Genomic DNA, 23,781 nt, shown 5'->3' with positions numbered 1-23,781 from the left:
TCACATCAAAGTAGTGAGCAACCCGATTCAAATTTGAGCTCAATAAAGATGGACAACATTTTTTAACGTTTTATATGGCTTAGTTAAATCTTTGTAAGCGTAATTTCTCCAGTTTATATTTGTGTGAGTTTGCATTTCATGTCGATATACCTTAAGGCTTCTGGACGGTGGATATCTATCCACGAGTTGATGACGAGTTCGATGGTCTCTGTGATAACAACCCAAAAGGTATTGCTTAGACAGTATGTAGTTATGTCTTCGCACTGGTAGGATCTTTGTCTCCTAATGAAGGTTGTCCACATGAGATCTGAGGAGACAGCCCTTCGCAGTTCACTGAGCGGCATTCTGACAAATCTGAACATTATTCCACTGCGTGTCACAAAGCTGATGAGACCACACTGGCGCTGCATAACTTACTACCGACCGGACAATTGCTTTGTACGTGGTGTACAAGGTTTCTTTGTCTGCTCTCCAAGAGCTGCCCACAAGTGACTTGAGGACCTTGTTTCTACTCTTGACTTTATAGCAAATTGCATTGTGGCATGTGCTGTCATATGTGACGCCAATTATTTTGGGACACTTGATGGTCAGAATCATTTCTCCATCGATCATCACAGTCAGCTCAGTATTCACCTCAAGCGTATTTGTAGTGAACAATGTGGCTGAAGATTTTGTGGCAGATATCTTCTGATTTCTTTCAGCCAAATATGTGACAAGTTCGTTTAGGTAGACGTTCAACCTATCGCAGATATCAACAATGGATGGGGGGTCTGATGCCATGATCGTACAATCGTTTGCATATGATACGATCTCTATGCCCTCTATAGGGGGTGGAATGGTGGATAGGTAGAGGTTAAACAGTGCCGGCGATATCACCCAACCTTGGGGAACTCCTTGTTTCACTCTACGGTGCTTCGACTTCTTATCCCTGAATCCCACAAATGACTGGCGACCACACCGATAATTCGCGACACAGCGTTTCAGGTCTGGCTGGAGAGACGTGTTGACGGGGTCAGGGACGGAGGCATGGCGTGTTGGCATGGCTAACCGTGTCGAATGCCTTCGATAGGTTCAATGCCGTCCGTCCTATCGCATGGCCTGGGCTGATTGAAGCCACGGCAAATATGTGCGGTGATGGCAAGCAAAGCAGTTGTTGTGCTATACAGTATTCGAAATCCATGTTTATGCTCGGCCAATGGAAGTTCTCCTACGAGGCTCGGGAGAAGTAATGCCTCAAGCGTCTTTACTACTGGTGAGAGAAGGGAGGTCGGTCTTTACGACTCCCCCTAACTCTGGTTCTTTCCAAACTTCAGAAGCGGGATCACTCTGCCCATTTTCTAGACATCGGGAACTATAAGAGTGTTCAAAGACAGGTTGAGGACAGTACTAAGGAACTCGACTCCAGGTTTATCCAGATTCTTCAGCATCAATGTAGAGATTCCGTAGGGGCCCAACGCCTTGGATGATCTGAAGCCACGGATGACATTCGTAACTTCGCCGATGGTAAATTGTGATGGCTGCCCATCGGCCCGGAGGCCACGGATACGGCGAATGACTCTCCTCCTTGCACAGCTTGCCTAAACTGGTACCTAAGTTTCATTGCTCCAAGTGTTCCAGCCACAAATTTCGGTTATGTGCATTGACTACCCTGTTTATTTCCAGATTCAGCTCGCTAATTCTGGGGTTAGTGGGGTCCGTGCAACGAATCCCATTGCGCTCGTCTGTGAGTACTACTGCCTGCCCGGGGAAATTCGGCCGCACTTGTGGTATTCGACCGGCTGGTATAAAGCGAGCGACTGATGCGTTAATGATGTTTCGTAATTTCCTCTTGGCAATTAGCACATCCGAGGGGGATTGTCAGTTCACTGAAGCGGCGATTGATGTACCAATTGAAGCCAGCTCAATCGGACTTCTTCTGATTGATAAACGTCCGGCGCTCAGAGGTTATGAACTCGGGTGGTCGGTCGATGGTGAAAATTATGGGGAGGTGGTCTGACCCCAAAGAGGTGGTCTGACCCTAAAGAGGTGGTCTGACCCCAAATAGGTGGTCTGACCCCAAAGAGGTGGACTGCACCCCCTCATAATCCTAGTTGGGGCATCCTCATTCACCGTGGAAAACGTGGAGTCTTCAATCTGCTTTGCCAAAGCCATGCCACGCTGGTCGTTGCCAAGGGGAGAATGCCATGAAATGTAATGCGCATTACACGTTGTATAGCTCTATCTCGGCAGTACCGGACCTGACTGCTGTCCCTATGCACTCCATGCAGACGTCACTAGCGCCAGGTGCAGCCAAGAGGTCGACGACGACGACGCTTGTAACCCATAACTGGCTATGTTCGCACAGCACCTTGCAACATATCCAGTATGACTCTACTCTCGAAGTGAAGTGGGGCCAGAGCAAGATCGGAAATGTACCCATTCCATGCACCGGTTACACCTCACCGTCACCGACCGATTATGGAGGCGGTTCTGGCACACCGAATAGAACCAGGGTCCGGGGTTCTTTTCAATCCCGCCACGGACCAGAAGCGTGCGGAGAAGGAACTCCGGGATGTGCCTCTCCCATGACGAAAAAAGGACGAACACCTATACTGAGGTGGCAGCCCTTGCCGATGAAGGATTCCATTGAGTCAATCCGGTGCATACATCCGGCTGCCATGGGATTGTCTTGTTGAAGCCACATGTCATGGAAGTCAAGCTCTTGCATTTTGGGCAAAAAAAAAGTTATGGAATCTCATGATTGCGCTCACCATTCACAGTTACGCTACGATTCGCATTGGTTGCTCTTGAAATGCTTCTGGCTGATCTTCACTCCAAAATCGAAAATTCTGTTTACTAACGTACCCATTGAACCAAAAATGAGCTCCGTCGCTGAACAAAATGAAGCGCGCAATGAACTTTCTTAACAGAGCACGCATTATGATAATAAAATTTATTCGATACATTTATTTTGTTTTTTTTGTAGCTTGATTTTTTTTTATATTACGATGTACAGCGGTCAAAAAAAGTATTCATCATTAGCAAAATTGATAATAAATTCACTTATTTTGGGTAATTGAAGCAAATTTAAAGTAAACAAATAATGCAGTTTTATGCAATAGTTTATTTTTCGTAATATGTTTTAAAATAAATTCAAAAAATATATTTAATTAGCGCAAAAAATGCAATTTTATATAATAACACCAAAAACAGAACAAAAAAAGTATTCATCATTGATGTGCTATCATCAAAGTCAAATTCAAATATTATTTGGGAATCCCCCTTTTCTGTTTTATTTAGTAAAGGAGGCTTTGCCCTTGACAGCAAATATTTAATTTCATTGAAAATATAGTTTTTGTCAAAATGGGTCGTAAGCAAAACGAGGTTTCTGATGAGGTAAAAGTTTTGATAATAAAACACCACAGGAATGGTTTAACTCAAAAAATTATCAGTGAAATATTAAATAGACCACGATCTACTATACAATCCATCATCAGAAAGTGGACAGAAACGAAAACTGTTGACAATAAACCAAGATCTGGTCGACCAAAAGCACTTTCAGTTGGAGATGTGCGTTGGCTGGTGCGGCAAGTTCAGAAAACTCCGAAGACAAATGCGACCATTCTTCGTAAAAACACTATGGAATATTTAGGGAAGGAAGTTACTACACAAACAATTCGAAATACACTCAAAAGGCATAGTTACAGAGGAAGAACTGCACGTAAGAAGCCCTTTATAAATAAAATAAACCGAGTGAAAAGGCTAAACTTCGCAAAAATGTATATAAAACAGCCCGAATCATTTTGGAAAACAGTCATTTTTGCAGACGAGAGCAAGTTTAATCTTTTTGGGTGCGATGGAAAGGTCATAGTGTACAGAAAACCAAATACAGAGCTTGAAGAACGAAACACAGTTGCTACTGTAAAACATGGTGGAGGTGGTTTAATGGTTTGGGGGTGTATGGCGGCTTCAGGAGCGGGAAATCTTGAAATTATTAATGGAGTAATGGATCATAAGTATTACATTGACATTTTAAAGAGGAATTTAAAAGATAGTGCTGTAAAACTTGGGCTTGGTAATAACTTTCAATATTATCAAGATAATGACCCCAAACATTCTGCTTTAAATACCAAGATGTGGATGCTGTATAACTGCCCCAAAGTCATTAAAACTCCTCCTCAAAGTCCCGACTTGAACCCAATTGAACATCTTTGGGAACATCTCGAACGCAAATTGAGAACGCGCAATTTTTCGAGCAAGAGTCAAATGCAACAGGTGATAATGGAGGAATGGACTAATATAGACCAAAATATAACCGCTAAATTAGTCCAATCGATGTCAAACCGTTTAAAAGAAGTTATAAGACGCGGTGGTCGAATAACAAAGAATTAATTTTTTTAAATTATGTTATTTTTTTTTTTTGTTTTTTTGCTATGATGAATACTTTTTTTGTTTAATTTTTTGTGTTCAGCTGTAAAATGGCCCTTTTTGTTCCAATAAATACTATTTTTTTCTTTAAAAACAATGAAATTGTGTACATATATATCACACAAGCACTACTGCATCATTAGTTTAATATGTTTTTATTCCAATTGTCTTTTGTAGACTTATTAAAAAAAAAACATTGAATGATGAATACTTTTTTTGACCGCTGTATAAATATTTATTACAAAAAAAAAAATAATAATTGAATTAACTTATATATATATATCGTAGCTTTGTACATATATATATAATTAACTACTTAATGCTTTGATTCCACATCCAACGTTGGTGATCTTTCAAAAGACGCTGTACTCATGTTTGGCTCTTCATTATTGTCATTCGAGGTAAATGAATCATTCGCCGGCTGTGGTGTTGATTTTCCCAACTGTTTTGCTTCGGCCACCTTGAAAAGAAGTTGGATATTTATATGTGAGATGCGACACAATTGGTTCTCTTTCATAATGACAAAAACAATTGTAAGAATACGAGGAGGAAGGAAAACAAATATAATTTTTGTGATTACCGTATCGGGTAACTTCTTTTGGAATGTTTCTGGTAAAAATAAGGCTAATAAACCAGCTGTCAGCGAAGACGCTCCGAATGACAGAAGTGGTAAAGGTGCATAATAGTCTCCCTGAAAAAACAAATGCACAGAAATGAGCAAAATTTGCTGTGTAATGTGTATGAAGAAGAGTTGCATTATACCAATAAGGGAACAAATGGGGCAAGCATGGCTCCAAAACGGGCAAATGTAGACATAACACCAACGCCTCCACTACGTATAACCTGTGGAGAGATAGATACAAATAAGTTTTGCTTAAGAAAATTTGAATTTGTTGACTTTGCTACCAACCGTTGGCATCATTTCCGCTGTATAGGCATATATGACTGCAAACGACGATGTTATACCCAGTTTTCCAATTAAAAATAGGCTAACAACCACCCAATTGGAACCTATAGACATAAAGAAAAATTATATTTAAATAACATAAAAGCTTTAATTGGCATGGCTGGAGAGCTCTACAAATTTACAAACAAGTAAAAACTTGTTAGTTCGATTTTCCGGTCTAATCCAATATATCCTCTAACATGGATCGCTTTAGCCATAAATGAAGAGATTAGAATTGAAGGACACAACAAAAGTCCCTCTAATTTTATAATATTAGATTCGCGGATCATTATTTGTGAATCGGCAGCTGGAATGTGTGAACTTTATTCTGAGAAGGTGCAGTATACGCGCTAAAGCTGCTATTACACGATCAAACATGTCTGAATTTGGCTGAAATGTTGCATGATGTGTTTCGTTATGACTTCCAGCAACTGCGCTGAGTATGGTTCAAATCGATTCATAACCTGATATAGCTGCCATTTAAACCGATCTGGGATCTTTAATTCTTCAGCCTCTAGAGGGCGCAATTATTATCCGATTTGGTTCACATTTTGTAAAACGGCTTCTCCTATTACCTCCAACATACGTGCTAAATATGGTTTGAATCGGTCTATAGCCTGATTCAGATCCCCTATAAACTGATCTCCCTATTGTTCTTCTTAAGCCCCTAAAGGGCGCAATTCTTATTCAATTTGGCTAAAAAATTTTACACAATGACTTCTACTATGATCTCCAATATTAAATTCATTTATGGTCCGAATCGGACCATAACTTGATATAGCTCCAAAAGCATAGCAATTCATTTCTTTTATCCTTTGTTTGCCTAAAAAGAGATACCGGGGAAAAAAACTCGACAAATGCGATCCATGGTGGAGGGTATATAAGATTCGGCCTGGCCGAACTTGACACAGTTTTACTTGTTCTTTTTTTTATACCCACCACCATTATCTAGTCATTCCGTTTGTAACACATCGAGATATTGTTCTAGGACCCCATAAATATATATATTCTTGATCGTCTCGACATTCTGATTTGATCTAGCCATGTCTGTCGGTCCGTCCGTTCGTGAAAATTACGATAGGGGACGAACACGTAGAGCTAGCCGCTTGAAATTTTGCACAAATACTTGATATTGATATAGGTCGTTGGGGTTTGCAAATGGGCCATATCGGTTCAGATTTGGATATAGCCCCCATATAAATCGATCTCCCGATTTGAAGCCGCAATTTTTGTCCGATTTGGCTCATAGTGTTCTGCTACGACTTCCAACAACTGTACCAAGTGCGGTCCGAACCGGTCAAGAATCTGATATAGCTCCCATATAAACCGATCTCCCGATTTGACTTCTTTAGCCTCTGAAAGCCTCAATTTTCATCCGATTTGGCTGAAATTTTGTACATGGTGTTTTGTTATGACTTTCAACAAACTGTGTTAAGTACAGTCCAAATCGGTTAAGAACATGTTATAGCTCCCATATAAACCGATCTCCCGATTTGACTTCTTGAGCCCCTGGAAACCTCAATTTTCTTCCGTTTTGGCTGAAATTTCGCGCATAGTGTTCTGTTATGACTTCCAACAACTGTTACAAATACGGTCTAAATCGGCTTACAACCTGTTATAGCTCCTATATAAACCAATTCGGTCACAAACCTGATACAACTCCTATATAAACCGATTTCCTGATTTGACTTCTTGAGCCCCTGGAAGCAGCAATTTTTATCCGATTTGGCTGAAATTTTGTACATGGTGTTTTGTTATGAATTTCAACAAACTGTGTTAAGTACAGTCCAAATCGGTTAAGAACATAATATAGCTCCCATATAAACCGATCTCCCGATTTGACTTCTTGAGCCCCTGAAAACCTCAATTTTCTTCCGTTTTGGCTGAAATTTGGCGCATAGTGTTCTGTTATGACTTCCAACGACTGTGACAAGTACGGTCTAAATCGGTTTACAATCTGATATAACTCCCATATAAACCGATTTCCCGATTTGACTTCTTGAGCCGCAATTTTTATCTGATTAGGCTGAAATTTTTTACATGGTGTTTTGTTATGATTTTCAACAAACTGTGTTAAGTACAGTCCAAATCGGTTAAGAATATGATATAGCTCCCATATAAACTGATCTCCCGATTTAACTTCTTGAGCCTCTGGAAGCCTCAATTTTTATCCGATTTGGCTGAAATTTCGGACATGGTGTTCTGTTATGACTCTCAACAACTGCGCCAAGTACGGTCCAATTCGGTCTATAACTCGATAAAGCTCCCATATTTTACCAGAATCCATGTTGGTGGGTTCCTAAAATTCGGCCTGGCCGCTTTTTCTTGTTTTTAACATAGAAACCATCAAATGGAACAAGGTACTAATACAATTACCAGAAAACTCCGTCTTAAGAATTTTGAGAAAGTTTTTTTCTTTGATTTTTTTGGATATAAAAAATTATCGACATTCGACAAACCAATTTTGACCTTATGTGAAGGGAGAAAAATTTTTTTTAGCAAGTTTCATTCCTCTACTTTATGCTAATTCCAATTACTTTAGGATACCTTTATCCTAACTCGAGCTAGAATTTTTCTAAAACAGCTCTTTTCTTGGGTATTTTTCTACCCATTCGTTGTTAATGGGTTAAAGTTGTAATTTAAGAAATTTCAAGTAGACTTATTTTCTTAAAGGAAAACCACAATTCTTTTGAGATATTATCATTTCATTCATTAAAATGACGGCCCTGTACTTTTTTAATATGTATACTGCAGCTTCTTGGATATTCCAACGATTTTAAAATCTTCTGAAGAGCGCTATTCCAATTCGATTTAGTTAAAATTTTTAGTTTCTGTAATGTAAGATTTTTAGTTTTTGTTTTCTGTTATTCTCAGCCCGAAGAACTTAACGCATTTTTACTTGTTTTGTATAAAATTTTACTAAGTTATTACGTTTGACCAAGTTCATTTGAACTGAGTTTTGCAATAAAAAGGTAGCATGAATTTAAAAAATAAAAGAAGAATACAAAAATTTTTCTTTCATTATTATGCTAGAAATTTTGGAGAAGAGTTATTTATTTCTTAAAAAAATTAACAATAAATATGCTAAATTACCTTTTGTTACATATCCACCGGCTACACATGTCGCAGCACAAAGAAATAAGGAGCCGGAAAGAGATATCCGACGACCAAGTTTTCTCAGTGAGATCTGTAAAAAATTTAAATTATTTAATTAATTAATTAAAAATTGCTTATCTAGAATCATTAAAGGTTTTTTTTTTTTAATGACTTACATTTTAACTTACCCATGCTAATGTATATCCTGGTATTTCTATGAGGCAGACTAGAGCAAAATTTAAGTATTTATTGCCACTCAGATTTGTGGAATTAAGCGAAAGGCCATAGAAGACAACGGCATTAATAGCCCTAAAATTAGGAAAAAAAAAAACATTTCTTTGTAAGGTTTTATAAGCAAAACTTAAATCTCTAATACTTACCATACATACAACATAATGACATAACGCACCATCAGTGTCTTCGATCTAAAGACCTCTTTAACGGCCATCCAAATTTCCGATTTGTCTTCTTTAAGACTATCTTTGCTGTCTTCAGAATCCTCTTCACCTTTTGTGGATTTGAAATTTTCCAAAAGATCCATTGACAGTTCTTTGCGATTAACCTCAGCTGCTCTGCGTATGATTTTGCCAGCACTTTCTCGTTTATTGCGTGCTATCAGCCAACGCACTGATTCCGGAACTAGCCAATAATAGGCTATAAAGAATAAAGGCGGTACCGACAAAGCATATTGCAATAATTGCCAATCATGCAATAACCAGGCTGCCAATCCCACTAAAGCTTCACCAACCGCATAGAAATAATTCAAAACAATCGAAGACATTTCACGTCTACGAGGCCCCACCATTTCTACGCCTATAATAAAAGCCAATGGATAGACACCCGAGGTGCCGACTGCATTCAGGAAGGCAAATATCAAGAAACTATGGTAGTCCCAGGCAAGACCTTGAGCTACACCGGTTACGGCCATGAATATAATGCATATGATGAATATGATTTTACGACCAAATCTAGCAAGAAGGTGATGAAAATAAAATAAAAATTGTCCCAATGATAGCATAGCATAAACATTTTATAAAACTTACCGATCTGCCATATAGCCTGAAAAGGCTGTACCCACTACTAGACCCGCAAAATGCATGGTCCCCACGAAAGCCAATTTCCAGGAATTTTCTTTGCATGTCAGCTCCCACTGAAAAAAACAAAATATCGTCAGCATTAAACTTTATGAAGGTAAACCAATAATAGCTCAATTTTTCCAAGATAAACAAGTAATAAAAAGGAGTTGGATACCCACCACATCGGGTATATATGTAAACCACCTTTCGTCATAATCCGATGAAAAATGCATACTTTATGCCCCCATAGCAGCTTTATCGAAGTATGCTCCGATTTGGACCAAATCCGATACGGACTTTGAGTGGTCTAATAAGTACAAGTCATTGTTCGATTTTGTAGAACAAATATTGGTTTTTTGTTATAGTCATATCCAAATAGGGACCGATTTGAACCATATTCGACATGGATGTCAAAATACCTAACATAAGTCACGGTGTCAGCGAAATCGGATTATAAATGTGCCTTTTATGGCATTAAGACTATAAATCGAGAGAGCGGTCTATATGACAGCAATATCCAAATCTGAACCGATCTGTGCCAAATTGAAGAAGAATGTCGAAGGGCCTAACACAACTCACTGTCCGAAATTTCAGCGAAATCGGACAATAAATGTGCCTTTATCGAGAGATCGGTTTATATGACAGCTATATCCACATCTGAACCGATCTAGGCCATATTGCAGAATGTTTTCAAAGAGCCTAACGCAAGGCACTCTCCCAAATTTCGGCGAATTCGGATAATAAATGCGCCTTTTATGGGCCCAAGATCTTAATCGAGATATCGGTGTATATGACAGCTATATCCAAATCTGGACCAATCTGTGCCATATTGGATAAATATGTCGGCGGGCCTAACACAACTCACAGTCCCAAATTTCGGCGACATGGGACAACAAAAGCGCCTTTTATGGACCCCAGGACTTTAAATGGAGAGATCGGTCTATATGTCAGCTTTTTCCAAAGCTTTACGGGCCTAAGACCCTTAATCGGCAGATCGGTCTTTTTGGGGGCTATATCAAGATATATATGATATAGCCCAACTTCGAACTTAATCTGCCTATGGACAAAAAAAGAATCTGCTCAAAATTTCAGCTCAATATCTCTATTTTTAAATACTGTAGGGTGATTTCAACAGAAAGACGGACGGTTATGGCAAGATTGTCTTAGAATTTTACGACGATCAAGAATATATATACTTTATAGGGTCGGACGTGGATATTTCGATGTGGGTATGGCAAAATGAATATTTTCCCATCCTTCTGTGGGGGTATAAAAATTGTATTGAAACTTTAGGAATCGCTGCTCGGGGAATATGAAATTAACCAATATTAACCGAAAGCCTAAACATCTTGTCCGCCGATTCTTTTCAAATCTTATGTTCTTGTATTGAAGCGACATAAGATCTTTCGAGCCAAACATGGATCAAACTAGACAAGCACTAGCTGTAGAAAACGACATCATGGAGAAACGGAAACAATGGTCCCGGCACGGGATAACTATGAGCATTACACAGGCTGGAACGATGAGCTCCAATCTGTGTGGTGATTTTCGTTGTCACGAAAAGCCTAACTGGGAGCTACCGGGCGTGTCCACAGGTTGCGGTTAGTGAAATGCTCCAACTGCAGTTGCGGACAATCAGCGGTATCGAGTGGAGAGTCTCAGTGAGAGGCCGGGTGGCACAGTCTCTTGCTTAAATACTGAATGCCGGTGATGCTTAATATGACAAGGCGTGTTGTTGGCACTTTTAAATAACCAATGTCCATTATATTGCCGCACCGATCGGTCATATAGATCGGAACGAGCTTGCTCGCCTATAAGAGTTTGACGAGGATCATCACTTCCATATGCAAATGTGGCTACAACCACAACAACAATGGTGGTCAGACCAAATAAGAATTGCGTCCTCTAGAAGCTCAAGAAGTCTAATCGGGAGATCTGTTTTTATGACGGCTGTATCAGGTAATGGATAGAGATGGGCGATGGGTAAATACCCAAAAAGTATTTACGCGGTAAATTGGGTAAATACCCAGGTATTTACACATTTATACCCAAAAGCTGGGTATTTATAATTTTGCAGATATCTTGGGTATAAAAACATTTTTCAATCATTTTTTTATAATTTAGTATTCTTTGTATATTAACCTGACCTTATGATCTCATAAAATCGGATTTTAGTTATATATAAACGCTATAAAGACCGATCTCCAGACATAAGGCATGAAAATGTTGGGGGTTAGCTCTGGAGGAAAGTGGATGGTTGAATCACTGGAGTCGTGGAAAATATTTCTCGGAGTAGAAATATTTTCCTCGCAAGGTGAGTTTGGGGAGAATAGGAAAAAAATGAAAACACAGGTGGGTTAGAAATTGGGAATTTACAATTATCTCTTTATTGGATGGAAAAGAAAGCTCTGAATTGGAGATTGAACGAAACTCTTACCAGGAAGAACGGCAGTGGTTGAAGCCCAGATAATAAGTAAGTTTGAAATAGGAAAAAGAAAAGGAAAAGGCCGACGGAGTACACAAGGCTGCTGAAAGCGAGACATCTTTAGTACAAAGAGAGACACACACACACACACATATAAAGTATGAGGTATGTGGGTGTATGCAAATGCAAATAGCTGCGAAACTTAGAAAGTAGATTAGGGGGACCAGGTAGGAACAAGGTTTGGCATTAACATTACCGGCCCCCTTGCAGTACACCTGCAATAAAAAAAAAAAAAAAAGGAAAAATGCAACTGTGTGTACTCGCACCAGCTTACAATTACTCGCACGGAATATAATTGAAAACTCTATGAAAACGGACGTTATGAATCTAATTACTCTAGTTATGAATTTAATTACTCTAGTAAGGAAAGGAAATGTTGACATAATAGTTGTATAGCTCCGTAGAATAGCCAAAGGATCACTCCATCATCAGGATCCAGCTGGTACATGGAAAAGGCAAGCTTGTCAGTAGTGGACATCCTTCTATGAATCAAACCGCTCAATGGACCTGTTTAAAAGATAGAGCTTGTGCTTCGCTAGTAAAGTAAAAATCAACAGTGCATTTCATAACTCTTTTATTCAGTTTGGATTAAATTCATTGATACCGAAGAATAATGAGAACGCTGTAGTGCGCTCAGTGCGAACAGACACCATAGATCACCCAACCAAAAATAGTACTTTGTGCCGTAGGCAAACCATTCTGGGCGTATACACCCTCTGCGATGACCCTGGGATAAAGATCGACACCAATTACAATATCCACCGGGGCCGATTTGAAAAATTTCGAATCCGCAAAGAATAAGTGGGGGAAATGTCTTTTAAATGATTCCGGAAGCGATTCAGCTGGCGTCACCGTTGAAATGCGGTTACTCACACGAAATGTGCCTTCAATGGTTACCGTTTCGTCGAATCTGGAGGTCAGGCGAAGTGGGCATATGGTCTCCTCTTTCAGGCTCAATGTCGTGAGCGCCAACGAATCTACCAATCTCTTGGAGATCCTGCTCACCGGAGACCCCGAGTCGAGAAGGCACCGGGCTGTGGATCGTTCAGACTTGCCTTTTACCTTAACGAGCACCGTAGGAAGCAACACAATGCTGTTCTGTCGAAGAATAGCCGAAAGAGATGTCCTCTGCTTAGAAGACGGTGATGGCGAAAAATCCCTCGGTGGGCACGAATCCTTTGACTTCCGCTCAGGAGTGTTGGGACGCGATTGCTTCCGATCGCTCTTAAGAAGGGCATCCCGTAGTTTCGGATCGACGTGGAGGAGGGTATGATGGCTCTTTTTGCAGTGGTGACACCGGTGACTGCTAGAGCAGGATACCACCAAGTGGTCATGAGCCAGACAGTTGAAGCAGTAACTATGCCTTCGAACTGCTTCCAAACGATCTGCCATTTTCATTTCCAAAAACCTTTGGCAAGATCGTAGGGCATGAGACCGGTGACAGATACGGCAATCGTATTTTTCCTTCTTGTAGGGAACCGCGGATGACTTCCTTTGTGTCTCTTTGGTATACTTGGGCATGATAATCTATGGTGGCAAAACAAACAATAGGGAAGTGATGGGAAAGAATAGAAAATCTGTGTTTAATTCGGAGAGGAAATGACGACAAGCTTGGTAATGGGTCGCGTAATGGTGCCCTTCTGAGTCACCACGTCAGCAACCCGAACTCTGCGATCAGTGCCGAAATACGTCTTGCAAACTCTGCCTAGACGCCAAACATTTGGTGGAAGGTTGTCATCTTGAATAACGACTAGTGTGTTCTCTTCTATATTCCTTTCTGAACTTTGCCATTTAACTCGCTTTTGTAGTTCTCGTAAATATTCGTTCTTCCATCGAACGCAAAAACTCTGATGAATAGCCTTAAGTCTCTGCCATCGGTTCAAAATCGATACAGGACTCTCCTCAATGCGTGGATCGATCGGAGCAAGAATGGGAGTACCAATCAAGAAATGACCTGGAGTTAAGGCAGCGAAATCGTTAGGATCACTGGATATAGGAGACAACGGGCGCGAATTGAGGCATGCTTCAATTCTCGACAGGATTGTCGAGAACTCTTCAAATGTAAATTTGAAGGAACCAGCAAATTTTCGAAAATGGGACTTAAAACTCTTTACTCCCGCTTCCCAGAGTCCTCCCATATGAGGAGCTCCAGGCGGGATGAAATGCCAACTCAAAGACTGGTGCGCATAGTTCGACTCAGTTCCAGCACGAGCAGCATGAATAAATTCTCTCTCTAAGATCCTGGAAGCTCCGACGAAAGTTGTACCGTTATCGGAATATAGATGCAACGGACAACCCCGCCGAGAAACAAACCGATGGAAAGCCGCTAAGAACGTGGGAGTGGACAAATCGGACGTCGCCTCTAAGTGTATCGCCTTTGTGGAGAAGCACACGAAAACGCAGACGTAGCCTTTCGTAATACGACAGGCCCGCCCACTGTAACTCTTTATGTCGAAAGGACCCGCGAAATCCAAACCCGTTCGAGTGAATGGACGAGTGAACTCGGTGCGCTCTGGCGGCAAAGCCGCCATGAGCTGCTGCTGACAACGCCTCTTGTAGAGAATGCAAGGCTTGCACTTATTGATGGTCGTTTTGATTAAATTCTTGACCTTCGGGATCCAGTACTGTGATCTGACCATACGAAGTACAAGCTGATTCCCACCGTGGATAGTAAGTTGGTGGATGAACTTCACGAGCAGCCTGGAATATTGACAACCGTAGGGCATTATTATCGGGTGTCTCTCATTGTACGGAAGGCCGACTGACGATTCCAGCCGGCCACATGAACGAATTAGCCCCTCAGCGTCCAGGAACGGGTTTAAGTTCAGAATAGAACTTGATTTCGAAATTTGCTCTTGTGACGACAAACACTTGTACTCATTTGGAAAACACGCTTTTTGACACACTCGAATCAATCCATCTCTAACCAGTACAAGCTCAGAACTTGTGATCAAAGTGGACTGCTTTGAAAAGCTGGAACGAAATCTTGGATGAGTACGATAGAAGAATCGATACACATAAGCCAGTACACGTAGCGCTCGTGGATAGGAAGAAAAACGTTCAAGAACGTCCTGGTAGTTCTGAAAGTAAGTATGATGAACCTTTATGGCTTTACGCTCCAAATCTATCTCGGGAATAGTGGATTGAACAGAATTAGGCCAACACTCAGGGGAGTCGCGGAGCCACTCAGGTCCCGACCACCACAACTCATTTGCGACGATATCCTGAGGCAGGAGACCTCGGCTAGCGAGGTCGGCAGGATTCGTCTCTGAAGGAACATGACCGAACTTGGAGGGGTCAACCACTTGAACTATACTTGAAATTCGGTTTGCAACAAATGTTGCCCAACAACACGGAGGTTTCGAAAGCCAGGAAAGGACAATAGTGGAGTCTGTCCAACAGAAAAGAGAATACTTGGGAATGTTAAGTGTCGGAAGTAATGTATCTAACATCTCTGCCAATAGAACAGCCCCACAAAGCTCTAACCTCGGAATGGACAATGTCTTAACAGGAGCCACTCTTGTCTTTGAATAGACCAAATGTGTGGAGACCGAAGTAGTTGTAGCTATTCGCACATACAAAGCTGCTGCGTATGCCCTTTCTGAAGCATCACAGAAGCCATGGAATTGAATATCGGCGGAAGGAACATAATGAAGCCACCTCGGAATTCGAACTTCATTTATAGCCGAATAACACGTCTGAAACTCTTTCCACTTTGCAAGTGTGCCAGGGGTAACGACCTCGTCCCAGCCCGTACCCTCTGACCATATCCTCTGCATAAGAATCTTTGCTACCACAATACATGGCGATAGCCAACCAGCAGGATCGAAAAGCTTTGAAATCTGGGAAAGGAGTTCTCTTTTAGTATCTCTGGATGAATCTGGGAATGGCTTGGTAGTGAAATAGAACGAATCGGATCGAGCATTCCAACGAATTCCTAGCATTTTTGCTGTGCTACTGTCGTCGAAGTCCAAAAAATCTTCACACAGCAAATGATCGGAAGGAAGACCTGCTAGAATATCCTTTGAATTTGCTGTCCATTTTCTCAGGAGGAAGCCGGCCGAAGCCAAAGCGGATATCAACTGCTCCTTAGACTGCATTGCCTTCTGCAGCGAATGTGCACCCACTAGGGCATCATCCACGTACATAGAACTGCGAAGTATTTCACTGGCAATAGGATGACTGGATTGAACGTCATCAGCAAGTTGGAAAAGAGTGCGAATAGCTAAGTATGGAGCACAATTCACACCGAAAGTGACAGTCTTCAACTCGAAATCTTGAACGTCGTCACTTGGATCTCTTCGAAATAGAACTCTTTGGAACGGTGTGTGATTGGGATGAACTCTAATCTGCCGGTACATCTTTTGAATGTCGGCATTGAACACATACCGAAAGAATCGCCACTTGAGAATCAACACAGTCAGATCACTCTGCAACACAGGACCTGTATGCAAAGTGTCATTAAGACTCACGCCATTAGAGGAAGGTGAAGAAGCATTGAAAACCACCCGAACTTTGGTGGTAGTGCTCTCTGGTTTTATAACCGCATGGTGCGGCAGGTAGTAATGAGACGCACTTCCCATAGAACTAGAAGTCTCAACTTGACACATGTGGCTTAAATTCGCGTACTCTTGGATAACGGAATCATACTCATCCTTGAACGCAAGATTGCGAAGGAGGCGGACTTCATTTCTCAAAAATTGGGCCATAGCACTTGTCCGTGAATTACCTAGAGATATACTCTTGGGAAAATCTCTTTTGAACGGAAGATGAACAACGTACCTTCCATCTTCATCCCTCTTAGTAGTTGAAACGAACAATTCCTCACAAAATCTATCAGCTGCTGACACAAAGTTCTTCCTTGGAAGATTCTCCACCTCCCAAAATCTCGAAATCTCTTTGTCCAAAGAGATTTCACAAAAGTTGGAAATAATTCTGGAATATGGAGATGGAGATTGGATCGGAATGGGGCCAGTCAAAATCCATCCAAAGATGGTATTTTGGCCCATCAAGGAACCACAAATATCATGCTTCACGCCGGACCGCATGATGGAAGGAAGGAAGTCACCACCAATCAGAATATCAATACTGGAACTCCTGTGAAATAGTGGATCTGCCAGCTCGAATTGGGGCAGCTGAGAGAAGATGGAGGGGGGTATTGAATGAGATGGAAGGGCACCAGATAAATTAGTAATAACGAAGGCCTTAACCGAAATTTGAGCATCTGCATATCTCGAACATAGAAGCAGAGTACATTCCTTTCGAACGGAAGCAGCCATGGAATCATTCAGACCAGAAATCTGAGCATTGACTTTTCTATATGGGAGCTGCAATCTATTGAAAAGTCTCTCTGAAATGAATGTACCCTGCGACCCAGAATCCAAAAGCACTCGTGCCTGGTACGTAACACCCAAGTGCAACACATCAACCAAAGCAGTCCCCAGCAAAACGCCACGAGAACTGGAAGAGAAATAGGTTTGAACGACTCCCGTACCAGAACTAGTGGACTGTATAGGACTAGGAGCGAAAGGTGAGGAGTTTGCATTCAAACCTGAATTTGTATTTGCCGGAGTCTGCACTCTTGAGTTACTGGCCTCTGGATTAGCGGAACTCTCATGAAGCAAAGTATTATGCTTCCTCTGGCACTGGAAACAAGTGTTCTTGCTTGTACAATTTCGAACGTGATGAGTTTTAGAAAAACAGTTCAAACACAGACCTTGCTTCCTTATCTCGGACTTTCTCTGATTAATGTCCATTGCTATGAACTTAGGACACTTCCTAATCACATGGAACTCTCTTGGACATAAAGGACATTGTGGACCCGAAACTCTCACTTGGAATGAATTAATATTTCTCGAACTCTTAGTATTCGTGCTATTGGATTTTGAATCTTGATCCCTTGCATTGGGATTGGCACGCATTTCAGAAACGGACTCCAGTGTCCGGTATCTATTCGTAAGAAAGGAGTCAAGGTCAGACCACTTAGGAATTGCAGTCTTATCTGCGAGACCCTGCTCCCATAAGGTAAGTGTGGACTCTGGAAGACGATTCGAACAGAGAAATACGAATAGAGGGTCCCAACCTCTGACATCAATGTCATACAACTCTAGGGCCGAGATACAAGAAGTAAGGTCGCGCTGCAACTGTTTAAGTGCACTGGCGGACTCTTTGGAAATGGAAGGAAGATTGAACAAAACCTTTAGCTGCCCGTTAACAAGGATTCGTCTATTCTCATAACGAGCGCATAGATTTTTTCATGCCAAATGGAAACCATCATTCGTCAAAGGGCTCCTCTGAACAATGTCACGAGCCTCGCCTCGCGTTTTTTGCGTCAAGTGAAACAGACGCTCGACAAAACTAAGTCTGGAATTCTTTATGTACACTGCCGTAAACATGTCTCTGAAAGTAGGCCAGGACATGTAATCACCGTGGAAAACCTCTGTATCACATGGCGGGAGATGAAAGGAATAATCAGTCCTTCCCGTAGAAGACGGAGTGTCTTGAAATTCTGGATGACCTTCGGAAACAGGTGGATTTGCGACAAGACGTTGGCTTGGAGAAATCTTAGTTGCCGGCAACTGAAACTCCTCCGCGAGCTGTGACAATGTCGCCAAGCAGTTGCAGTAAGTCACATAAGAACTCTTAAACTTGGCTCGGAAGGTCTCCAGCTCGGATGCATTTACGGAATCGTCTGCACCGCCCTCGTCTTCGTCTTGCTCACTATCACGATCAGCCATGAATGTATCGAAAGTGGACTTAATGTCGCTCCATAATGACTTCAGCTCTGTCATGTGTATATTAATTAAGTGAATCGATGAGAGCGGAAGCGTATTATCACCTATATCAGCATTGAATGCGACAAGGCGATCAGCTAAGCGAATGAACGACTCTAAAGACATATTCGAACTTGAAAGAAAAAAGTAGAATTAGCTCTGAACCAGACGCACTTAACTCTCTTAAATAGGTTAGGGAAAAAACCTATCTAAATGAACAGTAAATCCGAAAAAATGGAACTGGTATCGAAAAAAAAACGTTGAAAATGACGTAGGCGTATGCGTAATATTTCCGGAAAACAGAAGAATGAACAGTTGCGCCGGTTGAAATAAGTTCGAAATGCCTCTATAGTATTGAAACTCTTAAAATCAGCAGAGGAAAAAAAATTCTCTTGAAAATTATGAAAATTCGAACTTTTCGGATCCAAAAGTCGACCTTGGCTCACTGTAGGGTGCAAATACGATTTTTGCTTTACACGAACACCAAACGAAAACAGTCTCGTGAAGAAAATCAGAAAAAAATTTACTTTTCGAAAAAATCAAAGTTTTGTACCAAAAGTCGACTATGACCGGCTGTAGGGTGCACTATATATATCTCTGACCGATCAGGGTATCACACAAATGCATATATATGCCAATGGAACCAAAATATAAGGTATGTCTCAAACGCCCCGAGTCGCGACCACACAAACGGAATGACTGTAGGGTGCACGGCAAACAAAGAGTATATAAGAGCGAATGAACAAATTCAAAGCAACACAGAAGTCTCTTATTCTCTTCGCAGTAGCAATGTCACCCGCAACGAAACTCAATAGAAGCGAATAACAAGAAATGTTTGTATGTACGTTCAGTTGTGTGTATATATGGATGTATGTATATTGGATGTTAGTTATGGAGATCAACGTTGGTTAGTTCTAAAAAAAAAAAAAACAATAACAACAATCACTGTGCTTGTAGGAAAGGCTGTGGAAGTGCGAGAACTATTAACAACGACGAAATAATGCTATGGGCAGCGCGACTGCAGCATATGAAAGAGGGCAAAGATCACTTTCAATGCACCACGATTGAAAAAGAAAAGAAACCAAAGGAACACACTGCCGCGACACCGATTGAAATATAAAATCTTATGTTATTTTTTTTGCAAATTAATGGCAATTCTTATAGAGGCAAAGCACACTGTTACTTAAATTTCTCTATGGAATTTAATGAAATTCACTTCCACCAAATTTTAAGAAAATTAATAACCGAATAGTTGGAAAAAAAATTTTTTTCAGTACGGTTTTTGAAAAATTTTATTTCGAAGCACTGTTTAGGAAATGTCGAAATGCCGTCGGCAAAACACAACTGAAGCACAATGAATATTTGGAAAAAAGCACTATTGTTTTCACTTTTTATGGAATAGAACAAAGCACAAACTCACCTTTTTTTCTATGATGACGATGATGATATGTATGTTGGATGAAATGGTGATGAAGGGATGATTTCCAGTAATAAATCCGGTTCGAAGGACCACAATGAAAATGTTGGGGGTTAGCTCTGGAGGAAAGTGGATGGTTGAATCACTGGAGTCGTGGAAAATATTTCTCGGAGTAGAAATATTTTCCTCGCAAGGTGAGTTTGGGGAGAATAGGAAAAAAATGAAAACACAGGTGGGTTAGAAATTGGGAATTTACAATTATCTCTTTATTGGATGGAAAAGAAAGCTCTGAATTGGAGATTGAACGAAACTCTTACCAGGAAGAACGGCAGTGGTTGAAGCCCAGATAATAAGTAAGTTTGAAATAGGAAAAAGAAAAGGAAAAGGCCGACGGAGTACACAAGGCTGCTGAAAGCGAGACATCTTTAGTACAAAGAGAGACACACACACACACACATATAAAGTATGAGGTATGTGGGTGTATGCAAATGCAAATAGCTGCGAAACTTAGAAAGTAGATTAGGGGGACCAGGTAGGAACAAGGTTTGGCATTAACAAGGCAATATTGGTTATTTTTATCCGAATTCGATGAAATTTGGCACATTGAGTTCTGGTAGACCCCTATTCATTTCTGTGAAGTGCGGTTCATATCGGTCTATATTTGGATATAGTTGCACTATAGACCAGACCGACCACCCGATCTCTCGATATATGGTATTGAGGCCATAAAAGATCCATTTAATACCCAAATTCGATAAAATTTGGCACAGTGTGTTCTGGTAGACCCCTACCCATTCCTGTCAAATGTGGTACAGATCGGACTACATTTTGATATAGCTGCCATATATACCGATCTCCCGATATAGTGTAATAAGCTTATAAAAAGATAATTTTTCAACCTATTTGGATGAAAATTGTTTCGGGCCCACTGTAATGTCGCCAAAATGTTCCATAACTGAAAAGTAAAGTGGCTGCCCTATGTCCTAGATAGCCTCACAAATTCTATCGTTGAGGACTTGAATCGATGCTGGGATGTTGGCGTTCATTTTATCTTACCCTATAAACCTGCAAGAGAGCCATTGACAAAAGTTTTGGGGGTTTGAATCGCGTATCATGCGCTGGGTGTATACAACAGTTGTCAGACCTATTGGGTTGCCCAAAAAGTAATTGCGGATTTTTTAAAAGAAAGTAAATGCATTTTTAATAAAACTTAGAAAGAACTTTAATCAAATATACTTTTTTTACACTTTTTTTCTAAAGCAAGCTAAAAGTAACAGCTGATAACTGACAGAAGAATGAATGCAATTACAGAGTCACAAGCTATGAAAAAATTTGTCAACGCCGACTATATGAAAAATCCGCAACTACTTTTTGGGCAACCCAATATAATGCTATATGGTTGTTGTTGTTGTAGCAGTGTGTAGCAGAGAACTCCATCGGGCCAATCCGGTACGTACAACCGGCTGCCATAGGATTGGTTGTTGCTATATGGTGTTATGGTCTGGTGGACGGCCCTTAAGAAGTCCAACTACTGTTCAACACTCAGCCCAATCCTAATCCTAATCCCACTGCTGTGAGGCTAAGGGAGCTTTCTCTCATGCGGCAGCCACGGACACTGTGTTGTTCTTGATACAATGACCGATGTCCCTGGCAGTTTAGATTACACATTGCCTAAGCCGCTTTTTGATAAAAAGCATTGTACCAACGATTGGAACTACAATATCCCAGGTAAAGAAGTTACATAGACTTCTATGTGTAAAGTTTCCAAGTACCAGACCACTGTAGTGTGTATCAAGTGGAGATCCTTGCAAAGAAGTGGAGGAATGGCTAAGATATAATGTCAAAACGACAAATACCATGTATATCATCTCAGACGGCCAGGCAGCCATGACTCTGGAGAATGTATTTCTGAATTCAAATACCGCCCTCGACTGTCGCAGATCTCTCAACGAGATGGCTCAGCAGTTCAATATTCGCCTGTTCTGGGTGCCGGGCCACAGATATATCCCAGTGAATTGTAGAGCGGACAAGCTTTCGAGACTAAGAACTATCTTATACATTCCAGGGGAACTGTAGTATGCCTCTAGCGACATGTAAGCTAAGTTTTTAGGATCAGGCCCGAAGGGCAACGAATGATAGATGGTTACAAACGGGGTTTAGGGTTGCGGGCATTCCAAAATTATGGGACTTATTTGGACTTTAAGAGGTCTACCGCTTTGCTGTCACTGGCCAGAACAGACGTCTGACATGACAGGTCACTGTCCAATCGGAAAACATGCTGACAGGCAGAAGGTTGCCAATAACGGACTTTGCTGCACTATAAAACGGACACACACAGCACTATAAAACATGTGCTGTGTGTGTTCCACTTTAGGTTCTCATTTCTTTGAGAACATGTATGATGTAGTGGATGTGACGTTCGCAAGTTCTTGGTCTTTTTAAAGCGATCTGGATGGTTCAAGGTTAGGGACTAGAAGGCATCTTCCTTTTCCTGTTCCTGTAGTATCACAATTGATGAAATCGTCTGAGCCTTATGGCAGATTGTAACTTAAACCTAACCTATCGTCAAACGTCAACTAAATGAAACAGCTTTGAAATAGAGGCAGCCAAACGAAGCCACACGAAGTTGTTTACACTGTCCATGTGCTTCTATTCGTTTTTACTATGTGCGGATGTGTATGCTGCCCAACTATGGTCTATATGTACATTTCGGGGCTTTCGCGTGGGGCGCTCCCCCCACATGCTTGACCCATAATTTAAATATCTAATTTCAGTTTTCGATTTTTATTGGGGCACAAACAACAATTCGCTAAAATCGCTCCTAACCAACTCTGATGTATCTAAATATATATTGGCGACCCTTCGTCAAAGAAAACTTTTGCTGTTTTAGCAAACAAAGTTTGCTGTGTCTAAAAACTTTCCTTGGGTGTTTGCTGTGACAATTATTTCTTTTGAGTGCACTTATTAATAAAAACAATGATGCACTTTTCTATTTTTAAAACATTATGTAGAGCATTTTGACCTTTAAAATTAGTTTCGTTCATTCAGTTTTTCAATTTTATGGAAAACCTATAGAAACAATTATTTTTGTTTATTTATTTTTTTGTAAATTTGCACTGCTAATATAAAATGTTGTGAATTTTGTGTTAAATGCTTTTCCTATGTAAGATTTTTTTTTATAATCGTGCCGCATATTTTTTGCTTTGAAATTAATTTGTAATGAGTTGGGATTCCCATTAAGCCATTAACTTAAAAGCATTTGTTCCCAGAGTATTTGATGTGCGCCCAACACTTCAATTCTAGTGACAACGAAACGTTTCGCTTTGAGCCGGAAACTGTTTTTTAAAACCATGCAAACAAACATATTAATTACAGAAAAAAAGTACATGCTGGATAATTTGAACTTTGTTCTATTATTTGTGAAATCTTAAAAAAACAGTGAAACAAACGATGCGAGAGTTGAATACCTGATTTGGCATTACTGATGTCATTATTGGCAAAGAAGATACCATAATTTACGAAATATGAAATTTTACACTCATATACCACACACAATAAGTCAAATCCAGGGATCGGTTTAT

General features: G+C 40.7%; 1 protein-coding gene across 2 annotated transcripts in view; it reads right to left on the bottom strand.

Moving 5' to 3' along the window:
* Positions 1-4,644: 4,644 nt before the first annotated feature.
* Positions 4,645-23,781, bottom strand: part of LOC106092192 (organic cation transporter protein) — a 37,989-nt gene continuing 18,852 nt past the window's right edge. For both annotated transcript variants that reach the window (XM_059368898.1, XM_059368899.1), the window contains exons 4-11: positions 9,493-9,599; positions 8,830-9,417; positions 8,638-8,758; positions 8,447-8,540; positions 5,318-5,418; positions 5,170-5,250; positions 4,988-5,098; positions 4,645-4,867 (exon numbers count right to left, since the gene is read on the bottom strand). In XM_059368898.1, coding sequence (XP_059224881.1) covers positions 4,724-4,867; positions 4,988-5,098; positions 5,170-5,250; positions 5,318-5,418; positions 8,447-8,540; positions 8,638-8,758; positions 8,830-9,417; positions 9,493-9,599 — 1,347 coding nt within the window. In that variant the 3' untranslated portion in view covers positions 4,645-4,723. The remainder of the gene's footprint in view (positions 4,868-4,987; positions 5,099-5,169; positions 5,251-5,317; positions 5,419-8,446; positions 8,541-8,637; positions 8,759-8,829; positions 9,418-9,492; positions 9,600-23,781) is intronic.

This window comes from Stomoxys calcitrans, chromosome 5, assembly GCF_963082655.1.
Source record: "Stomoxys calcitrans chromosome 5, idStoCalc2.1, whole genome shotgun sequence".
Lineage (NCBI taxonomy): Eukaryota > Metazoa > Arthropoda > Insecta > Diptera > Muscidae > Stomoxys > Stomoxys calcitrans.
The sequence above is the reverse complement of the archived record's forward strand: the minus strand, read 5'-3'. Positions and strand labels throughout refer to the sequence as shown.